The sequence below is a fragment of the Odocoileus virginianus genome, chromosome 30, assembly GCF_023699985.2.
Source record: "Odocoileus virginianus isolate 20LAN1187 ecotype Illinois chromosome 30, Ovbor_1.2, whole genome shotgun sequence".
Taxonomy (NCBI): domain Eukaryota; kingdom Metazoa; phylum Chordata; class Mammalia; order Artiodactyla; family Cervidae; genus Odocoileus; species Odocoileus virginianus.
The window spans coordinates 43,414,636-43,442,374 of record NC_069703.1 but is presented as its reverse complement, the minus strand read 5'-3'; the positions used below and the strand labels follow the sequence as shown (position 1 = coordinate 43,442,374).

The following is a 27,739-nucleotide window of genomic DNA, read 5'->3' as shown; positions in this document are numbered from 1 at the left end:
AAAAATTAAAACAATGCAAAGTAAAAAGCCTTTCAGCAACCCTGTTTCAAGCCCCTGGTTCCAACCCACACACACCTGCCAGGTAGCACTTTTATTAATTTCTTATGAAGTCTTCAGCACAAAGTTAAAATCTATGCTCTTATTCCCCCACCCACCCATTCTTACACAAAAGGAAGCATATTATGTACACTTTGTCTTCACTAAATCTATCTTGACATTCTTTCCATAACAGTAGACCCCTTGTTCCTTTTTTCCAGCTGTATTGTATTCTAGTGTGTGGCTACATGCATGCTCAGTCATGTCCAGCTCTTTGGGACCTCATGGTCTGTAGCCCACCAGGCTCCTCTATCCATGGGATTTTCCTGGCAAGAATACTAGAGCGGGTTGCCACGCCCTCCTCCAGGGGATTTTCCCAACCCAAGGATCAAACCCGAGTCTTTTGCATTGTAGACAGATTCTTTACTTTCTGAGCCGCCAGGGAAGCCCTGTGTAGCTACACACAGTCTATGTCATCCATTCACTTCTTGATGAGTACCTAGGTGGTTGCATGTTTTTGTATGGATAGGTAGGATAAAATGCCCTGAGAGAGAGTACTAGTCACAGAGTGAGAGCACGTGTCACTTGGGTAGGTACTTGAGCAGGTATTGCTAGTTGCCCTGCATGGGGCTTGGACTGTTTGCCCTTCCCAGGCAATGACCAGACTTTCTCCACAACCTCACCAACAGAATGCACCGCTGAACTTTTGCATTTTTGCCTCACATTCACTTGTGTTCAGTGTTCTGGAGAAGCCTGTCTTTACCTCCAGACTGTCACGCCTCTGCCTGTGTCCCCCAGCATACAGGTCTTCTTAACAGCACCTTGTGCATTTGAAATTATATATACTATACCGTTATTATTTCATCAACATTTGCCTGGCACCAGCCTAAAAGCCCCATGTGCGCAGGGACTGTACCCCAGTCCCTGAAACAACACAGGCACATCAGAGATGCTGACTATGCCTTCACTTGCTGGTACAGTTCCCTGTGTGCCCCACATCCATGCGTAGATGGGCTCAGCTGCGACTCTCAACTGCCTTACGTGGGAGGCACGGGTACTAGCTTCATTGAGCAGATGAGGAGACTGAGGCTCAGAGAGGAGGTCAAGGACTCATCAAGGACTCACCACTGGCCGGTAGAGAAGTATCTTTCTCCACAGCCCTCGTCTCTGCTCCTGAGACCTTGGTTTTACTTCCTTACTCTGGCCCACGGAAGCCCACCACCCCACCCCCACCAGCCACCGTCACCAGGGACAGTCAGGCCCAGGTCTGGGGGGCTCCAAACTCAGGATCGGCCCCCTCTGCCCTGCCCACAATGGTGGAGAGTCAAGCCAGGGGTTTGTCAGAGCCCCCGGGGTCTTGTTGGCTTGCAGCCTCAGACGCCCCGTTTGGTGGCAGTGCCAGGGCCACAGTGACCTGGTGGCTTGCGCAGTCACCAGAGCCCATTCCCGAAGGCCCCACGGCTGCGCTGGCTTTGTGCCCGACTGTCAGTCTGCTCCCCAGCGGCTCTTTGTGGCGGCTGCCTGCCTCCCTGCCTCCCATTAATCATGTGTGCAGGATTTATTTTCTCCAGCAATTTATTTCAGCAAATGCAATCTGGGTGTGCCCACAGGTGGGCAGAATGCTCTGCTGCCGCCAGAGTCATGGAGCCCGGCTTTATTGTCAGACTGACAGGCGTGACTCACCAGCACCCCCGCGGCAGATGCACCAGAGCCCTAGGGTGGGACACTAGGTACTCCAGGGACCAGCCCCACCCCCACGTCACCGCAACCTTAGCATCCCGAGCAGCCTGGAAGGTTCCAGCTTGCTCCTGTTTTGTTTTGTTTTTTAAACTGGGGCTTTGCAGCCCCTGCCAAGGCCCACTGGCTAAGGGGGTATGGGAAAGGATCAGGCCCCAGTGTCCACACCCTGAAACAGCCTTTCAGAGGCTTTTGCTGAAGACCCAGGTGGTGGCTCATTTCAGTTTCCTGATCTGAGGAAGGAAGGGATCCTTCTTCCTCAACTGCCCCACCCCCCAGCCCCCTGCATTGCTGGATAACCTGGCCCTGCTTCCTAGGTTCTGACAGTCACAGAGGGAAATAGCTCATGCCAACCCTGCCACCCCTTGACACGCACACACATGTCTTCCCCTCCTGAGGGGTGCTTTCATCACCCTTGCCCCCCCAACCTGTCAGAGGATGCAGCAGCCCAGGACTGAGTAGCAGACATAGCCCTGAAGCCAGGCCAGGACGCAGGGGCTGCTTAGCCATGATTTCAGGTCCTGAGTTAGTGCCCCTGATCATCTGTCCACTTACAGGCCTTGGACACAGGAAGGAAAGGACTGGACATCAGTGGCAGGGGCCAACCACCTGGCCCTGGCCCTCACCAAGCCCTTTGTATCCCACCCATGCCGCGGACTCTGCAGCGTCTCCAGACCCCCAGGTCCCACCCCCAGGGGCCTGCTTCCTCCCTTGGTATCCCCCAGTCTCAGCCTGGGGCCCCTGCCCTCAGCCTGCCCTCCACCCTCCACCCCAACCTGGCTGCCACTAATGCTGCAGATAATTCCTGCTGTCGCAAAGCCATTACCGTGCAAATGGGCTGCATTTCAGTGTGTGTGTGTGCATGCGCACACGCACACATGTGCATGCACAGGGGAGGGGGTTTGGCAGGCAAGGAGACTTGCTTACGCCTCGCTCACTGCCTCGGGGAGTTTATGCCATTCCCTGCCAACCTCTGGTCCCCTGCCCTGGCTGTCAGCCTCCACTGGGCCTTGAGTGATAGGGTCTGGTGCTCTGGGCAGGGGGCTGAAATGCCCAACTGGAGGGTCCTGGGGTCCCTGTCCTCCCCCTTCTCCTCCATGGGTTGCAGCTGGACTCAGGGAGTAGCTGAACCACCCCCAACTCAGCCTCTGAGACCTCCAGGGCCCTGGGGGGACAGAACCAACCTAGGGGTGCAAGATGGATGCTGGGAGGACTTCAGTGGCATTTGAGGCCCTGGCTTCCAGTCTCCCATCTCGCTCCAGCCCTTCCAGGCCCCTGGTCTCCCACCCTTCGCTTCTTCTGCCTCCCGTAGACCCCCCACCCTTACCCCCAAGTGCCATCACTGTTGCTTCTCCTTGCCTCCTCCTGCCTCAGCACAGCCAGGTGTCCCCCCACGGGGAGGCAAACCCTCTATCCTTTCGAGAAGAACCTTTGATCTTTGTGTCAGGAGCCTTCAGTGAACCTTGACAGCAGCCGGGAGGTCCCCGTGGGCTCTGGAGGGAGGGCAGGGCAGTGGTCAAGGGAGTGGCCTTCAGCAGCAGGTGGGATTGCTCTTTCTCTCTGCTCCTCGTTTCTGGTGAGCTGATCTTGGCCACGTCACTCAATAGCTTTGCATCTCAGTGGCCTTATCTGCAAATTGGGTCTGATAACACCTGCCTCAAATAATTATTATTAAAGGTCTAATAGATTGTATTACATAGAGCCACAAGAAATTGCTTATGCTCCAGCAGTTTCCACGTTAATATTTACTGGGTAAGATACTGCACTAAGTCAACTTTGTGTCAGTGATAAGGTATTTACTCGATGCCCTGCACTTTGCTTTCATACTCTTAATGTTTTGCATTTGTACAAATGCTTAAAGAGTTCAAGCTAACTGACAAAGCACAAAGAAGAGGTAAGAAGCAAAACAAAATAAAAATAAATCTCCCTGTCAGAAATAGCCATAATCAGTGAATAATAACCATTTTCATAAATCTATTTTTGCACTGATACAGGTAGAAATTTAGAGCACTAAATGCATAGAAATATTGCTATGAGAAGGGATCTGACTACTTTAAATATAATTTTTAAAATTTTGTTTATTTTCATAAAGGAAAATAAATGGAAGGAAACGGAAGAAACCACATAACTCTAGTAAATGTCTCTTCATCAGAGAGACAATGTGTTCTACAAAGATCATCTCATATTAACAAAGAGATAGGAAAGCCATAAGAATAAAAAGTATTGATTAGGGAGAATCTTTCATGTAGAAGTGGGGAGAGATGTGAATATTATAGTAGAAATTGAAGGCATTAAATTAGCAAATTTCAAAGTAACAGCTGATGGCAAGGCTGAGAAAAGAAAAAGAAAACTTATGGAGAGAGATCACAAGCAAGGAAGACAAGGAAGAAAATGAGAGGAAACAGGCACAATTGTGGACTGGTTTGCACAGGGTTGAACAATGGTATTCAAAATTGCACACATATTTAACTTAAAAGAGTTTTGCCTTACATGTGTTCTTCTCTCCTAAAGGTTTCTATCATGTTTAAATGATGAGAAAGATGTAGTTTCTGGCATGTAGTAAATATTGACATTTTAAAATAAAGCTGCTGTACTGCTTACAATAGCCAAGACATGGGGACAACATAAATGTTCATCAACAGAGGAAAGGATAAAGATGTGGTACATATACACAATGGAATATACACTCGGTCATTAAAAATAATGAATAATGCCATTGGCTGCAATTCGGATGGACCTCAAGATTGTCATAGTGAGTGAAGTATGTCAGACAGAGGAGAAATATCGTATGACTTCCCTTATATGTAGAATCTAAAAAGAATTGATACAAATGAACTTATAAAACAGAAACAGACTCACAGAGAATGAATTTATGGTGGCCGGGGGAAGGGTGGGGGCAAGGAATAATCAGGGAGTTTGGAATGGACATGTACTATATGCTGTATTTAAATGGATAACCAACAAGGACCAACTGTTCAGCACATGGAACTCTGCTCAATGTTATGTGGCACCCGGGACAGGAGGGGAGTTTAGGGAAGAAAGGATACATGTGTATGTATGGCTGAGTCCCTTCGCTGTCCCCCTGAAACTATCACAGCATTGTTAATCAGCAATGTGCTTGTGCTAAGTTGCCTTGGTTGTGTCTGCCTCTTTGCAACCCCACAGACTATAGCCCACCAGGCTCCTCTGTCCATGGGGATTCTCCAGGCAAGAATACTGGAGTCAGTTGCCATACCCTCCTCTAGGGGATCTTCCTAACCCAGGGATAGAACCCATGTCTCTTCTGTCTCCTGCATTGGCAGGTGGGCTCTTCACCACTAGCACCACCTGGGAAACTATAAAATAAAAAATTTTTTTAAATAAAATAAAAAATCTGCTGTAGCTCTTTTGAATTTATCAGACCACTTTGATGGACTTCATATGGTTCAACCTATGGGGTGAACTGCCCCGCCCACAGTGGTACCCACCCGGGGAAGACACTGTTAGTAGGACATGAGCTCATGTTCTACGAACTCATCTGGACTTGAGTTTTTGTATTTTGCTCATGTTTTCCTGGTATTTTTAGCAAAATTCCCCTGAATTCTCCAACATTTCGCACTAAATGAAGACAAAAAAGTTGGAGTCTGTGATTACAGTGGAAAAGCATTGGGACCCTCCTCCCACCCCTGCAGGATATCAGTGATGAGGGTAGGGGGCTGACCCTGCTGGAGAAGGCCAGAATGAGCCTGGGGGAGGGGAGAGGGTGGGGATGACCCCCTTCTTCTCCCAACTGCTCCAGAAGGAAAGGGTTGAGTGGGGGAGGATGATGACTGAATGGTTTATGGGATGTACACAAAAGGTTGGGTTCTGAATTGGGGGTGTGAAGGGCATGGTCTGTGTGTTTCCATGCCTGTGACCCCTGCTGAACATACCCGGTCAGAAGCCAGGGGTCTCGCCAACCACAGAAAGTCCTTCGTGCAGGTCTAGGACCTGTCCATTCTTAGACACCCATGGAGCCTGCAGGGGGCAGCCCCCGACTTGGCACTCTGCCCCCAACCCCAAGCAGCACCCTTGCCTTTCCCTTTTAAAGTCAAGTTCAGCCTAGGAGTCCCTTGGTGGTCTTGTTGGTGTTGTTATTGTTCAGTCGCTCAGTCGTGTGCGACTCTTAGCCACCCCATGGACTGCAGCACACCAGGCTTCCCTATCTTTCACCATCTCCCAGAGCTTGCTCACACTCATGTCCATTGAGTCAGTGATGCCATCCAACCAGCTCATCTTCTGTCATCCCCTTCTCCTCCTGCCTTCAATCTTTCCCAGCATCAGGGTATTTTCCAGTGAGTCAGTTCTTCCCATCAAGTGGCTAAAGTATTGGAGCTTCAGCTTCAGCATCAGTCCTTCCAGTGAATATTCAGGGTTGATTTCCTTTAGGATTGAATGGTTTAATCTCCTTGTAGTCTGAGGGACTCTCAAGAGTAGCCTAGTGGCTAGGATACCGGGCTTTCATTGCCATGGCCCACGTTCAATCCCTGGTCTGGAAACTGAGATCTTGCAAGCCTCGCAGTGTGGCCAAAGGAAAAAACGAATAGTCAAGTACAGCCCAAAGGGCAGGAGAAATCAGAGCAACAGCTAAAGCTGACAAGCTGAAGGAGACAAGCCAAGCCTGGGGACCGGCCCTCGGGGCAAGGGGAACCCCCAATATTCAGACACCTTCTGAGCATCAGGCTGCACAGGACCTGAGGAGCCCCTCTCCCATCCCCACACTGCTGCCCCAGGTCCCTTTCTCTTCCATTCTCGAGGCACCAACATCTCCCTTGGTGCCTTCCAGGATCGGGCCCTCGCTATTCTCATCGTGTTCGTGCCGGGAGACAGCATCTTATGGATTCCCAGCGTGTACAAAGTGCCGATCTAGAGCAATAATAACAGTCCCTGCCAGCCCTTCACTGGAAGCCCAGCGGGTGTCCTTCATGCCTCTCAGCAAGACGGGTGATATTATCCCATTTCCCAGACTGGCTGAGGAACAGGAAGTGTATGTTTCCTTGGGCTGCCATCACAAATGATTACAAACTGGGCAGAAATTTATTCTCTTACAGTTCTGGAGGCTAGAGGCCAAGAGCATGACGGTGCTGGCAGGGTCATGCTCTTTCAAAGGCTATTTGGGAGACTCTGTCCCATGACTCTCTCTTATTTCCCGAGGCCAGAAGTCCTCGGCTTGTGGCTACTCCAGTTTCTACCTCATTGTCACACCAGCGTCTGCCTCTGGATCTGTTCTCTTTTGCAAAGACACAGGGGCTTCCCCAGGGGCTCAGCAGTAAAGAATCTGCCTGCAGTGCAGAAGACGCAGGAGATCCAGGTTGGCTCCCTGGGTTGGGAAGATCCCCTAGAGGAGGGCATGACAACCCACTCCAGTAGTCTCTCCTGGAGAATCCCATGGATTGATAGGATCCTGGCGGGTTATAGTCCTTGGAGTCACAAAGAGTGAAGCAACTGAGCGCAGTGGATGAAGGGCCCACCCTTCTCCAGTATGACCTTCTCAAATTTTTTACGTCTGCAAAAACTCTGTTTCCAAATCAGATCACATTCTGAGGTTCTGGCGGTTAGGACATCAACACATCTTCTGGGGAATGCAATCCAACCCTCAACAGGAAGTGACTCACCCCAAATCACCCAGAGGTACAGTCAGAACCCCCAGGCCTGAGCTCTGAATCACGGCCGAAGCAGCCTGTCATCCGAAAAACAGCCTGAGTCCCCCTCTCCTCATATTTCAATATGTCAGCAGCTGGCTCATGGATGCTTCTGTGTCCAGCTGATCATGTTTGGCCCGAGAAACTGGCATAGCTGTGGGTCCCACCATCATGTCCTGGGACACTAACCTCAAAGGTGGCCTGGTCAGCTCTGGGTTAGTCAACCCCCCAACCTAGCTGCCCTTTTGTCCACCCCCTGGCAGGGCCAGAAGGTCAGGGTGGTTTGGGGTGAGGGGAGGGGCAAACACATCCATGGCCTGGAGGGGCCTGACGGGGGAGGTGGGAAAGGTCCTCCCCCAGAGGACAAGTGTCACCAGGGCCTACAGGGGCCTCCCGATCCAAGCCTGCTGGGACTTTCCCAAGGTATCGACAAAAAGGTCCAAGGTTCTCTCCTTCCCTCTTCTGCAGGTGGGAGGCTGGGGCTGAGACTTTGCTCCTACCTGCAGGAGGGGTGAGGTGGAGCCACTCTGGCCTCAGGGGGCACCCAGGGCAGGAGCGTCGGCAGACAAGGCCAGCTCACCTCGCAGGCAGGAGCCCGCGACCTGGAGGGGAGGCTGGGAAAGCAGGGGCCGCAGGTGTCACTAACAGCCCCTCCTCGTCTCGCACCCTGGACAGAGGTCCTGCCCCCAGCCCCAGGAAAACCAGGAGGAAAAAAGGAAGGACAGGGTAGCAGGAGGTGAGGGGGAGACCCCAGCTCTGCCACCTGCTGGTCCAGAGATAACCATGGGGAGTGCTGGTTCCCACCAACCCTCAACCCTGTCTTGCTTCCCACTGACCTGCACTCCGAGGGAGACCCGCACTCCAGAGGAGAGGACAGACCAGGCCGAGTGAACGTGGGCCCGAGCGAGAGGGGGGCGGCCGACCAGGCCCCACCCCGCTGCAATGAAAGGCAGCTGATGGGGAAGAGCCCACGGGGGCCGGGGAACCTAGAGATCCCGAATGGCTTCAGACAGATTGAAGTTGATGTGCCAGTCCCTGGAGCCAGAAGACGGGCCAGCCCTCATGTCATCTGTTTAGCAAATACAGAGTGTCAGGCTCTGATCTAGGTGCTGGGGACACCATGGGGATGAGGCAGAAAGCCCTACTCTCTGTAGCAGACAGACATCAAAGAACCAAGCTCACAACCGCAGGTGGCTCCCACCAGCTTACAGGGGGAATCGCGACACAGCAGGATGTAGATTTAAATCAATTTAGGTTTTTCAGGCCTGCCCGAGACTGTGCCGGACAGAGGCCCCTTTGTCACTGCAGGACACAGCTCTTGTCCCAACATCCGGCCAGATTCTGAGCCTTCTCCACCCTCCAGGTTAGAACCTTCTCCTGGGCATCGTCCATGGAGACTCCAGGCTCTCACTTGATTAAAGCGCCTCTCCCTCTCTTTGGGGCTTCCCTCGTGGCTCAGCTGGTAAAGAGTCCGCCTGCAATGCAGGAGACTGTTCGATCCTTGGGTTGGGAAGATCCCTTGGAGAAGGGAAAGGCTACCCACTCCAGTATTCTGGCCTGGAGAATTCCATGGACTGTATAGTCCATGGGGTCGCGAAGAGTCGGACATGACCGAGCTACTTTCACTTTTCCCTTCCCCAAGTGTAGGCGGAGCTTCAGGAGCTCTCGTGGGGTGGTGGGAGGGTAAGTAGGGGTCTCCCCTCCCGCTTTATTCTTCAGTGTCGGGGTGTGTGTGTGTGTGTGTTTTCAGTAGCTCAATTGAGTTCGACTCTTTGTGACCCCATGGACTGTAACCCACCAGCTTCCTCTGTCCTTGGGATTCTCCAGGCAAAAATACTGGAGTGGGTAGCCATGCCCTCCTCCAGGGGCTCTTCTCAACCTAGGGATCAAACCCACATCTCCCCCATTCCCTGTATTGCAAGAAGATTCGTTACTATTGAGCCACCTGGGAAACCCAGATTCAGTGTCCACATCAGCAGAAAGACAAGGCCCTTGCTTCTGATTCACCTGGGCCAGGGAGCCCTAGAACCAGAGTCATGGCCCTAAGGCTGCTGTAGCTCCTTTTCACTGAAAACGAGGAGGGCCGGGGCCCAACCTGCCGCGGACGGAGGTTTCTCTTAGGGTGACTCCCCTTGCTCTGCAAGGCCCCACATTTGGTTTAATGTTCTGCATGTCATGATCTTGAAACTCTTAACAACTGTTGAACAAGGGGCCCTGCGTTTTCATTTTGCATGGGGATCCCAGCACCTTATGTGGCTTGTCCTGCTTGCCAGGCATGCGTTATGGCAACATAGGGCTGGCAGCGTCTTAACTGTGCCACCTTTTTTCTCCAAAAGCCACCAGTCTCATTCACACTGGGGGCCAACCCCCAGGCCTGTGGACACACATGGAAGGCCCTCTGTAAATGCTTAGGGACCAGACATCATGGAGATCGGGGGATGTGGGCCCCTCCCCTCTCAGCACTTCCGGAGACCCCATCCGGTCAGCGAGGGGGGACCTCCACTGGGCACTGGAATGCCAGTCTCTCCCTCTCCCAGCTCCCTAATTCTGGAGCAAGGATTTCCTTGATTCCTCAAGGAATTCCACCCCTCCTTCCTGCCTGGCTGGAGCTGTGAGGGAAGACACTCTGTTCGCCAACACTGCCATCCCTAAAGGCCCTTTTCCCTTGTCCTTTTATCCAATCCACTCAGAGGAGGGACCTGGGGGGGGGGGGGGGACCGTAGATTCTGACAAGAGTTCAGCAATGAGCCCTGCAGGGGCTGGGGAGAGGGGGGAGCTGTCCACTCTAGAAGATGGAGACTGAGCCCCTTAAACAGGCAGAACCCCACTGGACAGCCTGCAACAGAGAAGTTACTGCTCTGAAGAAGCTGTAAGAGGGTGAGGTGACAGAGATGAGAGGACCTGCTGGGACAGTGGCCAGAAGTCCTCTCCATCATGGTCCAACAGGAGAAGTAGGTAAAGAACGGGTGCACCCATCACTGATAATAGAATCATTTCATGAGATGTGGATGTAGACATAAGTTCTCAAGAGGTGACCTGTGGAAGTGAATGAAGCTGACCTGGACTTGGGGTGGTGTCAAGACACAGGAGAGGGGAGGGTTCGTGATCCAGCCACGGGAACAGGACTGGCAGAGGGGCCAGAGAAGGGAAAAGAAGGGTGAGCTGGGGTCTGAGCGGACTTGCAGTCCATGCTGTGAGCTCTCTAATTTTTCCTTGGCAATGGTGGGGATCTTATCCTGAGGGGAAGTGGGGACAGTAAATAGACTCAGTATTTTCACAGCATTCCTGATTCAGAGGTATTATTTTTATGAGGTGTAATCAGTGAGGGGAAAAAGGTGTGCAGTGTCCAATAGTCAGGTACAGATGTCAGAGCTGGACCATAAAGAAGGCTGAGTGCCAAAGAATTGATGCTTTCGAAATGTGATGCTAGAGAAGACTCTTGAGAGTTCCTTGGACTGCAAGATCAAATCACTCAATCCTAAAGGAAATCAGCCCTGAATATTCACAGGAAGGTCTGATGCTGAAGCTCCAATACTTTAGCCCCTGATGGGAAGAGCTGACTCCTTGGAAAAGACCCTGATGCTGGGAAAGATGGAAGGCAAAAGGAGAAGGGGGTGACAGAGGATGTGATGGTTAGATAGTATAACCAACTGAATAGGCAAGAATTTGAACAAATTCCCAGAGATAGTGGAGGACAGAGGAGCCTGGCATGCTGCAGCCCATGGGGTTGAAGAGAGTTGGACATGACTTAGCAACTGAACAATGCAGTGGTGTTATGGTAAATGCCAAATCACTGGCTCTCCGGGGCAAAAGAGCTCTGATTGTTAGCATTCGCTGATTCCCACCAGAGCTGACTTCAAGATACAGAAGTGATGTCACCAAATGCAGACTTGGGAAGAGATGCTGGCGACTGGCTCTCGGGGACAGGGCTGAGCTGACTCAGACTGGAGTTCCAGGGGTTGGGAGCCTCATTGTGATCAGTGCCCCAGAGAGGCTGGGGAGAACCAAACTCATGGGGCATTGCAACCTTCTGGGGAAGAGAATTTCAGGGAGAAACAAACCAAGCTTCTTGTCTGCTGCCCACAGTGGCACAGAAGGAGGAACTTGGAGAAGCTGCTGGATCCGGCTGCCTCCTCTCTGCCTCTCACCCATCAACCCCATGGGACCCCTGACTCAGGCTATCTCTGTAGGTCTGGAGTTCTGTCCTGTCAAAGGCAGGACAGGTTCCCATCAGGCTGTGTTCACCTATGCAGAAGGAGCAAAAGCTGGAGAAGAAAGGACAATGTTAATGAACAGATGTCATGACAGATCTACTCTGAAAAAAGCACCAGGCCGGGCCAAAGGCACCCTGGGGTCACCAGAATGAATGGGGGCACCAGGATAGTTTTTCGGGTCCCAGGACATTCTGTGGGGTAGTGGGGGCAGTTCCTTGTTGCCCAGGTGGGGGACGTGGGCCCCTAAGAGCTGTCCATTTGTCCCCTTCCCATGAGATGCCAGAAGACTCTTCTGCCAGATCAGGGTCACAGCAACTGAGAACAATGCCGCCCCGGCAGCCTGAGCGGGCCCTGAGCAGGGCAGGGGGTCTGGGAGAGCGGCAGAGGCTGCTGGGGCCTGTCCTTCCCGAACTGGGCCACTGTGGGGGGGACTTTCATCTCCCGCCTTCCCCTCGGGGCCACTGCAGCGTCTGCCTTCCTCCATCTCTTCCCACCCCGCTCCTCCCAGGGCGGCAATTACTGCGCTAATTAGGGCGCTTTGATCATCTTTAGAAATGGCCACACTGGGGAGGGACGCTGCCAAGCAATTAGGGGCAGAGAGGCTGGGAGTTTGGGCACCTCTTCAGGGGGCGGGGCTGCAGAAGACCCTCAGACGCCCCCTGCCTCCTCCCCTCCAGGGGTGTCTGCACACACACCCACCCACCCCCAACATAGCCGTAAACTCCTCAGGGAATAGAGGCGGATGGGAATCCCCCTCTTCTGCGCCCTGGAGACAGGACCTGCCCACCAGCCCCCTCAGCCTGGCCCCCAGCCCAACGGTCAGCTCTTCTGGCCAGTCCAGGCCCCTTTGATGGAGCCGCAGAAACAAGGGCTCCTTTGACAGACAGCAGGGGGGAGCCTCAGAGCCCAGATGATGAAACTTCAAAGGTGAGCCCACTACCCCATTCCCTCCCCCGATCCCGGCCCCCCTCCCGCAGTCTGTCCTCTCTATAGCACCCCCCTGCCCCAGGCCCCATTTCCCCCTGTGGGCTCCTGGGAGTAAAGGGCCAGGTGAGGGACGGGCCAAGGGAAGCGGGTCATTTTGAAGTGAGAGAACGGAGTCAGATGGTCCGAGGGCCGAGAACTCAGTGCCCAGGAGGCAGGCACCGAGGATAAGCGCCTGGAGGGCGGACCCCGAGGGGGACGGAGCGCAGGGACAGGGTCACCATGCTGCTGGCCGCGCTGCTGCTGCTGCTGCCGCCCCTCCCAGACCCACGGTCTGCCCACGGGCACCCGCTGTACATGCGCGTGCCCCCCAGCACCCTGCAAGGTGAGCTGGCCCGAGGAAGGGGGAGGGGTCTCAGGCAGGGGGCCCTGAGCTTACCCTCTCCGCTCACAGGGCCCTTTGGCCCCTTCTACGCCCCTGTCGCCCCCCTCTGCTGGCAGAAGGGGCGAGAACTGAGACACAGGTGGGAGAGGAAAGGGGAGACCAAGGCGGGGTAGGGAGGGGGCAGCTGGCAAGTACTGCCAAAAGGTATGCTTTCCGGAAGGTTCTGGGTCCAGCAGGGAGGAAGGGGCCCAGGGCAGCATCCTCTGAGCTATCTGGGCCCCAAGGTGGGAAACTCGACCCACCACGGTCATTTTGTGTCCGTAAGCCCGCATCCTGTAATATCTGCACCTTTGGGGTGCTGTTTTTCCTTCAAGGTGTTCTAAGGAAAGGCCCTCGTTTTTTAAGGACTCCAGCCCAGCCCGGTTGAAATCGCAGAGCTATCTCAGGCCGAGCATCCGAGCCTATCTGCTCTGAGTGCCGGGGCTGGTGGCTGAGTGCAATTCCCTCCCGGGACTCCGGCAGCCCAGCTTGCCTCTCTCCAGGGTGTCCCAACTCAGGGCTCATGGCTGGGGCAAGGTGGACAAGCCTGGGGCTCTTCCCCAACACCACGTAAGGGACTTGTGTCCCCGGCAGCTCTGTCCGCCCAGGGGACGAAGGTGTTGCAGGCTGCCCAGAGAAGCGCCCAGTGGGCGGTGAATCGGGTGGCAATGGAGATTCAGCACAGACTGCATGAGTGCCGGAGCTGTGCCAACCACACCACCCCATGCCCCGGTGAGCTCGCCCCAACTACCCCAGGCCTCTTCTCCTGTCCACCCCATCCCTTCCTTCAGAACTCACACCCTCTTGGGGTCACACACAGAGGGGGTGGGGCTGCAACCAAGAATAGGCAGAGGAGGGTCTCCCCAGGTGGAAAGGGCACACCCACCAGGCTTGGGCACACAGCACCTGCAAAGGCAGGAGGGCTGGCACAGTCTGGGCTCATCTGGTGAACAGTGAGCCGTTTATGGCTGCTGAAATAGACCCTTCCCAAGTAACTCACAGGGCAAAGAACCTGCCGGCAATGCGGGAGACCTGGGTTTGACCCCTGGGTGGGGACGATTTCCTGGAGGAGGGCATGGCAACCCACTGCAGTATTCTTGCCTGGAGTATCCCATGGACAGAGAAGCCTGATGGGCTAGACCATGAGGTCGCAAGGAGTCGGAAACTGAGTGATTAACACACACACAGTACTGGGCAGGGTGGTGGGGGGGTGGTTTGGGGTGCTCCCTGAGGCGGGGAGAGGGCTCAGGCACAGCCTGGAGTGGAGAAGAGGGGAAGGGTGGCCGTGAGTGAGGCTCAGAGGTGTGTTTCTCAGCAGCACCTGGGCGTCCCAGGCCTCAAGCCCCCCTCCTGCAGGATTCACCTGAGCCAGGTGAGGTTGCAAAGGCTTGGGGTGTGGGGGGAGAGGGGAGCAGGGCTGAGCTCAGGGTGGACCCTGGAGGGGTCTCGATGGTTAGGACGACCAGGACTTGTGCTTCCTGAGTTGTGCCCCTTCGGCCTTTCCAGGGCCGTGTGGCGAGAGGCGCCCGGGCGACGTCAACGTGACGCGGGCGCACGGCCGCATTGTGGGGGGCAGCGCGGCACCGCCGGGGGCCTGGCCCTGGCTGGTGAGGCTGCAGCTCGGCGGGCAGCCTCTGTGCGGCGGCGTCCTGGTGGCCGCGTCCTGGGTGCTCACGGCGGCGCACTGCTTCGCGGGGTACGTCGGGTCCCCGGGCCCGGGATTCCCAGCGCGGGCCTCCAACTCTTCCCTGCTCGTCGGGTTGGGGCGCCGCGCGCGAGGCGCGGTCTCTGCTGCCCCCTGGCGGCGGCCGTCCCCTTCCCCGGCTCGGAGTCTCCCCCGGACGCACCGTCCGCGGCCTCCGGCTCGCTGGGGGGGGTGGGTGGTACCCGTGGGCTGAGGGCAGGGTCTCCAAGGGGAAAGTTTATTGCATTCCTATCCTGCGTGTCTCGCGCCGCAGCGCCCCGAACGAGCTTCTGTGGACCGTGACGCTGGCCGAGGGACCCCGGGGGGAACCGGCGGGGGAGGTGCAGGTGAACCGCATCGTGCCCCATCCGAAGGTGAGAGGGCAGCCCCCAGGCCCTCAGACTTGGGAACAGCACCCCCAGCCCACGCCTCGTTGACACGGCGCCGCCACCCCCTCCCCAGTTTGACCCTCGGACCTTCCACAACGACCTGGCCCTGGTGCAGCTGTGGACGCCGGTGAGCCCAACAGGGGCGGCGCGCCCCGTGTGCCTGCCCCGGGAGCCCCAGGAGCCCCCTGCAGGCACTCCTTGCGCCATCGCGGGCTGGGGTGCCCTCTTCGAAGGTACTAGGCAGGACAGGGCCTGGGTGAGCCGCGCGGGGTCGTGGGGGAAATGGGGGTCTGGAGTGATGAAGCTTGGGGAGGCTGGGGTGGAAGGATTCTGACCTATGCCCAGCTATCTTTGCAAAATGATGCCCATCTCACCAAGTGGGGAAGAATCAAGGAGGGCGGTGGGAAGGGGGAACCCTAAAACAGGACCCCTGCCGTCCAGGCCTGAGCCCCTTCCACGGCTTCCCTTAGATGGGCCAGAGGCCGAGGCGGTGAGGGAGGCCCGTGTGCCCCTGCTCAGCGCCGACACCTGCAGGAGGGCCCTAGGACCAGGGCTACGCCCCAGCAGCATGCTCTGTGCGGGCTACCTGGCCGGGGGCATCGATTCGTGCCAGGTATGAGCCCTGCCAGATCGGAGGGTGGTAGTGGGCCACTCCCCGGCGGCGGGACTGCCTCCTTTCCTTCTACAATCAGGCTGTCACTCAACTTCTCTGCACCCCTGTGTCCTCATCGCTAAAATGGGTACAAGTGTGGTAACCCCAGTAGAGTTCAGAGCTGCCTGACCCTACCAGGCATAAGGGTGTCATTTGGGGGGGGGGGCGGGTGCGATGAGGTGGTTCCATCCAGTGACCTCTCTCTTGCCTCTCTCTCTTGGTCCTTGCAGGGAGACTCGGGAGGCCCCCTGACCTGTTCTGAGCCCGGCCCCCGCCCCAAGGAGGTCCTGTACGGAGTCACCTCCTGGGGGGACGGATGCGGGGAGCCAGGGAAGCCTGGGGTCTACACCCGTGTGGCTGTGTTCAAGGACTGGCTCCAGGAGCAGATGAGCGGTGAGCACCTTTCCCCCCACCCCCACCCCTTGCCCAGAGTGCCCCATAACTGCCCTGGGACGAGCCCATTTCCATCCCACCGGCCCCCAGGCTCCTGCGTGGAGAAAGCTTATTTTCCTCCCGGGAGGGATTTGCGGGGCTAGGACTTAAAGCGGGGGAGAGGTGGTAAACTAATCCCTGACGCCCCCCGGCAGCCTCTCCTTTCAGCCGCGAGCCCAGCTGCAGGGAGCTTCTGGCTTGGGACCCGTCGGAGGAACCGCAGACAGAGGCCGCCCCACCCTGCGCTTTCTACGCCCACCTATGCCTGGGGCCCGCGGGCGCCTGTGCGCGTCTGGCGCACCAGCAGTGTCTGCAGCGCCGGCGGCGATGTGGTCAGTCTGGTTCCCGGGGCTGGGCCGGGAGGGCCCCAGGGTCTGGCCCACGTCTGACCGCCGCTCGGACCCTCGTCCCGCCCGCAGAGCTGCGCTCGCTGGCGCACACCCTCCTGGAGCTGCTGCGAGGGGCCCAGGAGCTGTTCGGCCCGCGCCCGGGGGTGCGTCGCCTGGCACCGGCCCCGGCTCGCCCCGCTCCGTCGCTCCGGGATCCTCCCAGGCACCCCTCCCGGGAGCAGCGGCTGCACTCAGGTACTCCAAGCCGTTCGCAGCCCAGCCCCGGCCCACCCCAGCGCGGCCGCGCCATTCCCCTAACCCTGCGTCTCCCTAGGATCGCCTCCCCGGGCTGCGGGCGCTCGGTTCCCTAAGCAAAGGTCGGAGCGGCGCGGGGAAGTGAATGGTAATGACGCCCTCTACCGGCGGCCGCCAGGGGAGCCGGCCAAAGGAGGCCGTGTCCAGGAGGGGACTCTCGCGGTTGTCTGTGCTGGGATGCAGTTTCACCCCATCTGGCAGCGGTCAGACCCGCTCTCGCCCTCCCTCGCAGCAGGGCGCATGATTCTTTGTTGCGGGGTGGGGGGGGGGGTGTTGTGGAACTTGTGATTTGGGGCCCGCTCCAGTGTCCACAGAGGCTGGGCTTTGTGTTACCATTTAACCCCTCTGAACTTCGGCTGCCCTGTCCCAGCATGTGGAGGTCTGCCCACTGGGAGGTGTCCCGAGGTTCTGGTGGGAATATCACCCCGACTCCATACTAGCGTCAGTTCTCTCCTATTCCTGAGGTCTCTCCTCTTCCTGCAGGCTGCCCTGGGCTGGAGCCCCTGCGGCAGAAGCTGGCCACCCTCCAGGGCACCCACGCCTGGATCTTGCAGGTGCCCCCGGAGCACCTGGCCATGGACTTTAACGAGGTGGGTCCCCAGGCTTCCCAGACTCCTTCACAGTGGCCTGGGAAGGCTAACCTGGGTCAGCCCTGCTGGGGAGGGGGAACAGAAAGGACCCTCCCCCAACAACCACAGGTGGGGGGATGGCTATGGGGAGGGCAGCTGAATGTGAGCTGGGTGCTGGGTAGGTGTGAAGGAGTGGAGAGGAGTTGTGAGTGGAATGTGGGCATGTCCAAGTGAGCAGGAAATGTGCTGGATTAGTGGGAGGGGCTGGGGACAGGGTAGCTCTGCCTTTGAGTTTCTGGGCCAAGAAGGAGGGGGACCAGGAGTGGGGTTGCGGGCCCCTGAGCTGTCTGCCTTCCCTTTCTGCAGGTCCTGGCAGATCTGGGCTCCAAGACACTGACTGGGCTCTTCCGAGCCTGGGTTTGGGCAGGCTTGGGGGGCCGGCACGTGGTCTTCGGTGGCCTGGTGGGTCTGGAACCAGCCACGCTGGCCCGAAGCCTTCCCCGGCTGCTGCTGCAGGCCCTGCAGGCCTTCCGCCTGGCAGCCCTGGCGGAGGCAGAGCCCGAGCCCGAGGGAGCCCGCAAGGGTTCAAGGCAGGGCCGAGGGCTGGGGAGGAAGGGGCGCCACCCACTCAGCCCTCACGTGCCCCCAGCCAGGTGGCCCTGAGCCGGGTCTCCTCTCCACCCACTGTCTCCCCCACCCCCATCAGGACCGCTGCTCCAGGGCCTGGGAGGGGATCAAGGAGCACGATGACAAACCGTCACTGCCAGAGTGGGGTGGGGGCAGGAGGTTAGGGCTCCATGTGTCTTCTCAGATGCACCACCAGAAAATCACAGCTGCTTAAATAAACATTATTTATGATCCACAAAGACCATTCTAGAGCTTCTTTAGGGTGGGACTGGGCTGGGGGGACACTGGGGCTCGAGGGGTAGGTCCCAGCCTCCAGATTCAGCTGATAGAGGTCGCAAAGACACTGGAGGAAGGCTGCAAAGCCCCCATCTCAAGATATTGGTCTGCCTCCCAAGAAATGGCAGCAGCCGACCTGCCTGTCCCTGCTGCCCTGTTCCGTGGCTGCCCAGCGCTGCCCCCAGCCTTCAGCCTCTCCGCCCAGCTCCGACCCTCACCGGTAGCTGTGGGGAGTCCCTCTGCCTTAGGTCCCCCGGCTCCTGCCCCGGCCGGCCAGTCCCTGTCCCCACCCCCTCATCACCTGCCCCAGTTTCTCTGCCCTGCCAGAGAGCCTAGAGGTGTCAGATTGCATTTCCGGCTGCCTCTTTCCTTTGCCCTCCCCTCTACACCCCCACCCTGCACCTGTCCACTTGGAACCCACCCACACTCCCCAGCCCTGCTGACCGGAGGACAGACCCAAGACCCAGTCAGAGGAACAGGATGGAAGGGCCCGTGTTAATGCTGGGGCTGCTGGCTGCCCTGGTTGTGTGCGGTAAGAATGGCCATCACCCTCCCCAAAGGGTCCCCAGTGCATGGTCTCCTCCCTCCTCCTCTGGCCCGGGACACCCTCTCCCAGCATCAGGCCCACCTCCCCACTCCCACGGCCATTTTTTCCCTGGAGGGGCCAGCACCCTGGATCCCACTGCATGCCCAGCAGGACCTCAGGGCAGCGTCCTCCCTGGGCCCCTGTCCCCCACCCTCCCCAGGCAGCTGGGGCTTGAACGAGGAGGAACGGCTGATCCGGCACCTGTTTGAGGAAAAGGCCTACGACAAGGAACTGCGGCCCGCAGCGCACAAAGAGGAGCGCGTGGAGATCTCCCTGGCTCTCACCCTCTCCAACCTCATCTCCCTGGTGAGGGGCCCCTCCTGGCTGGTGGGGGAAGGGCAGCAGCCACCACTTCCCGGAGGTCCGGCTGGGATGGCCCTGAGGAGGAAGGTCAAGGCCCCAGCCCCAGCTCCTGTAGGTCCTCTCCCAAGGAAGTGCACTCAGGCCCTCTCCACTCCCCATGCTGCCTGCAGACCTCAGGTGTTGCCCCTTCCACTCCAGCTTCAGTTCTGGGTTCTCCCCCCCCACCCCATTTTGCACCCATGACACATTCAAGAGGCCATGTGCCCTCCCTGCTTCTTGATCTGTCCATCCACTCCTGACTGCTGGGGACGGGTCATCGTCGTGGTCTCCCCCCGGGTGGGAGCTGGGAGAAGGCACCTGGGGAATGTGTACCGGCCTCTGGGGCACCAGCTTCCTGTTTGATTACAGAAAGAAGTTGAAGAGACCCTCACCACGAATGTGTGGATCGAGCAGGTAAGGAGAACACCCCATGCAGAGCCAGGGGGTCGGAGAGAGGATGCAGCATCCAAATTCCCCTGTGCTCGCTTCTGCTGGGGGATCCCCAGCTTGCTTCAGACACTGTCCTCCAGGACAGACTGGGCCCTGCCTCCTGAGAAACCCCAGACCCAACTACTCTTCTCACCAGCTAGTGCCACCACAGCCCAGATAGAGCCTTCGATGAATTAGGATCTTCTTCTCAGGGAACACTCTCTCAGCAGCTTGATTTTATTAGAAGACGCTGTCTGCTAGCTATCAGTCAGTCTTCTATGTCCACTATGGAAATAGTCCTCCCTTAGTTGTGCAGTGCACATCCTACACAGCTGTACATGACAGACCTGAGTCCCACTCTGTACCCACCTCCCCCAACCTCTTTTGTTCCAGCCCCAGATCCTGTCGAGTCTTCCCCCCCAGGGAAGTGGTCAGCACAAGGTGTAGGGGGGAAGTGGGGGACCCCAGACAACAGCAGAGCCCACTGCTGACATTACTTTTGGGCTTCCAGGGCTGGACAGACAGCCGGCTGCAATGGGATGCTGAAGACTTTGGGAACATCAGCGTCCTGCGCCTGCCTGCTGACATGGTGTGGCTCCCAGAGATTGTGCTGGAGAACAAGTTGAGCCGCAGCCCCCCCTGCCTCCCCCCGCCCCCCCTCCCGCCCTCCCACGTCTGCCTCCCCCAACCCTGGCCAGCACTCACTGTGGCCCTTGTCCGTGTCTCCCAGCAATGATGGCTCCTTCCAGATCTCCTACTCCTGCAACGTGCTCATCTACCCCTCGGGCTCTGTCTACTGGCTGCCGCCTGCCATCTTCCGCTCTTCCTGCCCCATCTCGGTCACCTACTTCCCCTTCGACTGGCAGAACTGCTCCCTGAAGTTCAGGTGCCCCCACTTCTCTGACCGCCCCTCCCCACCAGGGCATCCTGCCAGGGGCCGAGGGAGGCAAACACCGCCCCCGGCCAAGCAGAGGCCCCATCCCCACCGTGACCCCAGCCAGTGGCTGAGACCCACCCTCTGCCCTCTGCCCTCACCAGTTCGCTCAAGTACACGACCAAGGAGATCACCCTGAGCCTGAAGCAGGATGAAGAAGACGGCCGCTCTTACCCCGTGGAGTGGATCATCATCGATCCCGAGGGCTTCACAGGTGCCGGGAGCAGTAGCTCCTGGGTGGCCAGGCTCCCCCGCACACCCGCCCACAGATACAGTCACAGAGCTGCACGTGTGTGTACATACACGGGGACATGGTCACACCGGTACACAGACGTGCAGGTGGACACAGACCCTTCCCGGTCTGGACAGGGTCCCTGGGGTCGATCTGGCCGACGGATGAGGGGCGTGGTCTAGTTTTCCCATCCCCAGAGGGCCCAGGGGGTGGTTGGGGCTTTGGCTGTCATCTGATGTGTGTGCCGTGTGTCTTCCACATGGTATTAATGCTGCCCCCTCCCAACGGCCCCCTCCCCCATCTGTGACCAGGCTCAGACCTTTTATGGGGCCCAACCACTTGCCCCTGTCTGTCAGAGGAGACCCACGTCCTGCTCATCCCAAGGCTGGTACATCATGGAGGGGGGTAGTGATTCCTCTGACTGCTTTGTTATTCCCCAAGGCTCTTATTTGAACCACATATGGCCTCAGCTTTTATTTCTCCCAAGGAGAAAAAAAAAAAATCCATCCCAGAGGAAAACTTTGCCCTTGTAGAGTGAAACATTCATCCCAAGCCCCAGGGAAAGACATCCACAAACAGAACGTGAACCCTCCTCTGTGTCCCCACCCCCCAGCCCCCTTAGGACCCTGCAGACAGAACTGGCTGAGCCCCTTGGCCGGCTCACTCACCACTTAGCCCCCCATCCTGCACCAAGCCTCTCCTTGGCCACCTTGCCTAGCCTGACCCCAAGGCGTCCACGTGTCTCCCTCAGAGAATGGGGAATGGGAGATAGTACACCGGCCAGCCAGGGTCAACGTGGACCCCAGTGCGCCGCTGGACAGTCCCAACCGCCAGGACGTCACCTTCTACCTCATTATCCGCCGCAAGCCGCTCTTCTACGTCATCAACATCCTGGTGCCCTGCGTGCTCATCTCTTTCATGATCAACCTGGTCTTCTACCTGCCGGCTGACTGTGAGCCCAGCGCCTGGCACCCCTCCCCACGGACCCCTGAGCTCGGCCGCCCCAGCCCTGCCCCTCACTTTCCCCGGGAGCCACTTGGCAGGGGAGCCACCACTCCTGGGGTTCCCTGCCCAGGGTCTATGCGTGCAGAGCACGTGGCCTGTCAGCAGAAGGGCTCTGTGACCCTGTGGGACATCCCTTAAGTGGACAGGGCCCCAGGGAGTCCCATCCCTCTTGGACCTCACTCTGCCTCTCATGCTGGGCTTCTCAAGACCCTAGGGAGAACACTAGAGTCTCCCTCCGCTGGGGAGAGATTGGCTGCGGAGCCATGGGTGGATCACAGGGTCTCTAGGAAGCCAGGGCAGGGGGCATGCGATCTATACTCAGCTGGTTCTAGAAGGTGTCATGTCACATGTCATCTGTGGTCATTTGGCTCCAGAACATTTACTATGAGCAGGGCACGGTGAGTCCCAGAGACAAATATGACCCAGCCCTGACCCTGGCAGAGGGTGGAGAATACAGGATTGGGAGTGCAGCTGGGCGTGGTGGGGTGGGAACCAGAGCCAGGCTGTGAGGCGCACTGCAGACCGAGAAGGGGCACTGGGGCGGGGCCCAGGGGTCTGTAACCACGGGGCCCACCCCACAGCGCTTCTCAGGGGCTCAAGTGGGCAGGGCAGGGCAGGGCTGGGCTGGGGTCTCTGAGCACAGGGGTGACAGGAGTGTTAGTCTGCTGTGAGGACACCCTGGGGCTTCTACACCGGGCGGGACACAGCAGATCTGTGGTCTAGGAGGGCTGAATGGCAGGGATTGGCTGACGAGGATGGCAGGTGTTCCTTGAGCCCTCACCCAGTGCCAGGCAGAGTCGGAGCATTTAAGACACACTGTCTCACTCTGTCCTCCCAACTTTTAACAGTTGAGGACTCTGAGGCACAGAGAGGTTAGGCCGCTTGTCCAAGGTCACCCAGCAATAAGGGGCAAGATGGATGGGAACCCAAGCGCTCTAGCTCCTGAGCCCTGGGCACCATAGCATTGTGGACAGTAGTGCAGGGGGCCACCGTGAGACCCTCCAGGCCCCGGGCCAGAGGTCATAACTAAGGACAGGCTCCTCCAGGTGGCGAGAAGACATCCATGGCCATCTCGGTGCTCCTGGCCCAGTCTGTCTTCCTGCTACTCATCTCCAAGCGGCTGCCAGCCACGTCCATGGCCATCCCCCTCATCGGCAAGTGAGCGGCCCTCCCCGACCGCCCCCCACCACCCCACCCTACCAGTCCCCACCCTGGGCAGGGGCTCCAAACTGCACCTGCGCCCACAGGTTCCTGCTCTTTGGCATGGTGCTGGTGACCATGGTCGTGGTGATCTGTGTCATCGTGCTCAACATTCACTTCCGCACACCCAGCACCCACGTGCTGTCTGAGCGGGTGAAGAAGGTGAGGGCTCAGTAGCCAAGAGTTGGAGATTGTCCAGTGCCTCTCTGCAGCGGAATGAGCGAAGCGCATGCGTGCACGGGCACGCGGCGTGGTACCCGGCGGCGGTGGAGCGTATGCGCACGTGCACATGGGTTGGGGGGGGGGGTGTTGCTACCCCGGCTTCTCGACTTGCCCCAGGTTGAATGTTACCCAAACGTCAGACTTTAAAGAGACTGCAAGATTTCCTTTCTGTGAAGTTCAAGGACAGGCAAAACCAGTCTTTAGTGCTAGAAGTCTGGGTGTGGTGATTCCCTCTGGGGCTGCATAGGAATTGATGGGGCCAGGCAGGAAAGAGGGGAGCTTCCCTGGTGGCTCAGATAAATAATCTGTGCCTGCAGTGCAGGAGATCTAGGTTCAATCTCTGGGTTGGGAAGATCCCCTGGAGGAGGGCATGGCAACCCACTCCAGTATTCTTGCCTGGAGAATGCCCTGGACTGAGGAGCCTGGTGGGTTACAGCCCATAGGGTCTCAAAGAGTCGGACAGGACTGAGCAACTCACACACACACACAGGCAGGAGGGAACATCTTAGATAAAGTTCTTATCTGAGAGGTGTTTACACAGTGAAATGCTTCTGCAGAATTTCACCTGGTTACAGGATGGTGGTTTGTTGATTCTATTGTGTATTGGTTATACCTCGATGCAAAACAAAGTGAGAACTGTGGGGGCAGGGTCCCCAGGAGGGGTGCTGTCCTTGCCTCTTGGCCTCTGCAGGGCCACCTGGTTGTTTGGGGACAGCTGATGGGGGTCGTTTAGCAACTTTTCTGGTCTTAGCTCAGCATTTGGGTCATTTTTCTGACCTTTTGTTTTTCACCTGGAATTCATTTTCAACCAATGAGTTCTTCTCTATGCTGAGTAATGAGGGAGAACTGGAAGCAACCTAAGTGTCCATCAGTAGGGGTCAGGGGGATAAATGATGGATTGGGGAACACCTTGTGGCAGCCAGGGGTGGAGCCCCAATATTTGGATGAGTGAAGTTGACCCACTTTGTATGATGGCCCCTCTGACCTGCCCAGCTCTTCCTGGAGACCCTTCCCGAGATCCTGCACATGTCCCGCCCGGCGGAGGACGGGCCCAGCCCCGGGACCCTGATCCGGAGAAGCAGTTCCCTGGGCTACATCTCAAAGGCAGAGGAGTACTTTTCACTCAAGTCCCGAAGTGACCTCATGTTTGAGAAGCAGTCAGAGCGACATGGGCTGGCTCGGCGCCTCACCACGGCACGTGAGTCTCCAGTGTCTTGGAGTTTGGCCCATCCGTGGGAGGTGGGGTAAGCGCAGGCCTCATGCACACCCTTGACCTGGTGTCCACAGGCCAGCCTCCAGCAGGCTCTGAGCAGGCCCAGCAGGAACTCTTCAACGAGCTGAAGCCAGCTGTAGATGGGGCCAACTTCATCGTCAACCACATGAAGGACCAGAACAATTACAATGAGGTGAGTAGCCATGGTGTTGCCATGTACAGGTGTTCAAGTAGTGCACTAATCAAGCATATCCTGTCTTAAGGGGGCACAGCTCCCCTCCGAGATACCTGCCAACTTAGATGAAGGAGTGAACGGTGAGTGCAGATTCCAGGCCTGTAAGGGAGGGGGAGCCCCTGCTTAAAACCTCATAGCAGTGTGTGTGGCCAGGGACACACTCAGGTATACATGCAAGCACACAGCTCTGCCCTATTGGGGCCACACTCTGGACCTCCCTTAGGGTCCCTTCTTTCTCCCAGCTGCCAATCATTTTCTGTCCTTGGTCAGCTCCAAGCCTGAAACTCCAGACAAAGCCAGACACTTAAAAGGCTGCCTTATATGATTGTTCAATATTGTACGTGTGTATATGTGCTAAGTCGCTTCAGTCATGTCCGACTGTGTGATCCTATGGGTTGTAGCCCGCCAGGCTCCTCTGTCCATAGGATTCTCCAGGCAAGAATACTGGAGTGGGCTGCCATGCCCTCCTCCAAGGGATCTTCCTGACCCAAGGATCGAACCTGGGTCTCTTAGGTCTCCTGCACTGGCAGGCAGGTCCTTTACCCCTAATGTATACAACTTGTAAAAATTTTCTCTTGAGATAGGGGTACTTTTTTCAGTTCACGTACAGGCACGTGGCAGCACCACGTGGTTGAGGGGAGGCCATGGCCCTGCTCTCTGTCTTCTGGACATTCCCGGATAACCAGCCCTGCCAGTCGCTGGGGAGCAGGGGAGCCTGGGTATTTGCTGGGGACACGCCAGCACCTCCCATCTGCTACAAGCCCGAGGTAGCCCCCACAGCTATGCTGAGGCCGTGCATCTGTCACGGGGCCCCAGCTTGGGGTGGGATTCTGTGGTCTGGGGGCCCTTCTCACCCCACTGTCTCTGTCACCCTTGGCCCCAGGAGAAGGACTGCTGGAACCGGGTCGCTCGCACCGTGGACCGACTCTGCCTATTCGTGGTGACACCCATCATGATGGTGGGCACAGCCTGGATCTTCCTGCAGGGCGCCTACAACCAGCCTCCACCCCAGCCTTTCCCTGGGGACCCCTTCTCTTACCGTGAGAAGGACAAGCGCTTCATCTAGAGCCCTTGGCCCAGCCCAGCAACCAAGGCCATTTCAGGGTGTGGGGGGAGGGGGTTTGCCTTGAAAGGGATGGGCCTGCAGGGGCTGGGGGTGGGGCAGGTAGCTGTGTGGACAGGGGTGTCTGAGAGATCACCAACTCTTCCTGGGGAGGCCAAATCTCGGCCCTGAGACCTGAGCCCAGTCAGTCCTTGCAAGGCTGGGGCAGAGACATCTGAGGTCCAGGAATGGAGCGGGGAGCCCCACCTCTCAACGGTGGTTCTTTTGCAAATAAAACCTGGAGCCCCTGGAGAAGGTCTGATCATGGACATCGGCTGGGGGTGGGGCAAGGTGATTTGTGGGGAGGCAGGGGGCTGGCTTGGGCTTCCCAGATGGCACTAGTGATTAAGAACCTACCTGCCAGTGCAGAAGATGCAAGGGATGTAAATTAATCCCTGGGCTGGGAAGATCCCCTGGAAAAGGGCATGACAGTCCACTCCAGGATTCTTGCCTAGAAAATCCCCATGGACAGGGGAGCCTGGGCTACAGTCCATTGGATTGCAAATAGACGGGACTGAGCGACGTAGCACACACGCCTGAAGGGGGCTGGCTTAGGGACCAGGGAGTTTGCACTGGAGCCGGCCTATTGGACCGCTCTGTGAGGGGTCAGAGAGACAAAGGCATCTTCTAGCTTCCCCCTCCCCCAAGTAGGGGTGGAGCAGGTGGGATCCTGGATCTTTCCTCCCCTGCTCCAACAGCACCCCCTCTTGCCGACCCCTAAGCCTTGGGCATCTGAGGCCCCACCTGGAGCCGAGTTTGGGGCTGCCTCTCTCTCCATGTCTACTAGGGAAGGAGTTTCTTGGCTGACATGGGAGCCTTAGGACTGCAGAATGGCCTTCCCTAGGCTTTTAAGCCTCGGCCACTCTCTCTGGGTCCCTCTGGGAAGCTGAGGACGGGTGTGGAAAGGTCATCATCATCCACAGAAGTCAGAGGTCAGCCTGCTCAGCTCAGGTCAGACGCACCATCTGAAAGCCTCGGGACTCAGCCATCCCCCCCAGGGATGGGCACTTATTCCTCCTCCCAAAGTAGGGTTGCCAAGGCAAGACTTGAGACGTACATATACTTAAAAAAAAAAAGATGATTCACTGTCTGTCTGAAATTAAAATTTAACTAGGAACGCTCTATTTTATTTTGCTACATCTGCCTAAATCTGACAACTCTACCCCAAAGGGAGCCCCCACCAATCCTATCCCAAGGGCCAAATTCTTTGAGGATGTGGTTCTGTGTGGTCGCCTACCTCCAGGGTGGCCCAGGGACCCCCACCTCCTGGTACTCACACCCTGGGCGGCGCCTCCCACCCAGCACCGAGATTGGTCTCTGTGACCTGTAGACTGAGACGGAAGTGATGGTGTGTCACTTCTGAGGGTAGATAGTGAAGGACATGGCAGCACATTCTTGCTCGCTTGCTCTTAGGCCCTCACTCATGGTCAGCTGGCTCTCTGACTTTGGGGAAGCCGGCTGGCATGATGAGCAGCCCCGTGGAGAGGTCTACATGACCAGGAACTAAGGCCTCCAGCCAACAGCCTTGTGAGTGACCTCAGAAGTGGATCCTCCAGCCGAGGGGGCCCCTTCGGTCACAGTGGAGCCTTCGGATGAACCCAAAAGTCTCTGAGCCAGAAGTACCCACTCAAGTGCTCCTGGGTTCCTGACCCTCAGAAACTGTGTGAAATAGTAAACGTCTGTTGTATCAATAGACAACATTTTGGGGTTACACTAGCAGTGTGACCACCTTGGGCCAACCACCCCTCATCTCTGAGCTGCAGTTTTCTCACCTGCAAAGTGTGTCTTAAGTCCGGCTCATGAGGTGTTCTGAAGATCAAATTTGCTAGGAGAAGTCACAGTAGTTACATGTGTCCTGCAAATTTAAGGGGTGGCTTTTTATCTCATTCTTCATTCGTGGGCCTCAGTCACTGAGAACAGGCCCCTGGGCGCTCACAGGGGCCTTCTACATCCAGGCCTGGCGTGGTAACT

General features: G+C 57.2%; 2 protein-coding genes across 2 annotated transcripts; both read left to right on the top strand.

Moving 5' to 3' along the window:
• Positions 1-12,741: 12,741 nt before the first annotated feature.
• Positions 12,742-18,231, top strand: PRSS56 (serine protease 56). Its single transcript, XM_020895911.2, has 13 exons — positions 12,742-12,956; positions 13,590-13,700; positions 14,314-14,367; positions 14,502-14,691; positions 14,954-15,053; positions 15,142-15,301; positions 15,539-15,681; positions 15,951-16,113; positions 16,308-16,484; positions 16,572-16,736; positions 16,816-16,884; positions 17,280-17,386; positions 17,732-18,231. Exons 1-13 carry the CDS (start codon positions 12,854-12,856, stop codon positions 18,026-18,028), a joined length of 1,839 nt encoding a protein of 612 aa, XP_020751570.2. The 5' UTR covers positions 12,742-12,853; the 3' UTR covers positions 18,029-18,231.
• A 426-nt stretch (positions 18,232-18,657) lies between these two features.
• Positions 18,658-26,010, top strand: CHRND (cholinergic receptor nicotinic delta subunit). Its single transcript, XM_020895912.2, has 12 exons — positions 18,658-18,800; positions 19,015-19,160; positions 19,566-19,610; positions 20,137-20,246; positions 20,356-20,511; positions 20,664-20,773; positions 21,543-21,743; positions 22,843-22,954; positions 23,044-23,158; positions 24,212-24,416; positions 24,506-24,624; positions 25,550-26,010. Exons 1-12 carry the CDS (start codon positions 18,749-18,751, stop codon positions 25,730-25,732), a joined length of 1,554 nt encoding a protein of 517 aa, XP_020751571.2. The 5' UTR covers positions 18,658-18,748; the 3' UTR covers positions 25,733-26,010.
• The last annotated feature ends 1,729 nt before the right edge of the window (positions 26,011-27,739 follow it).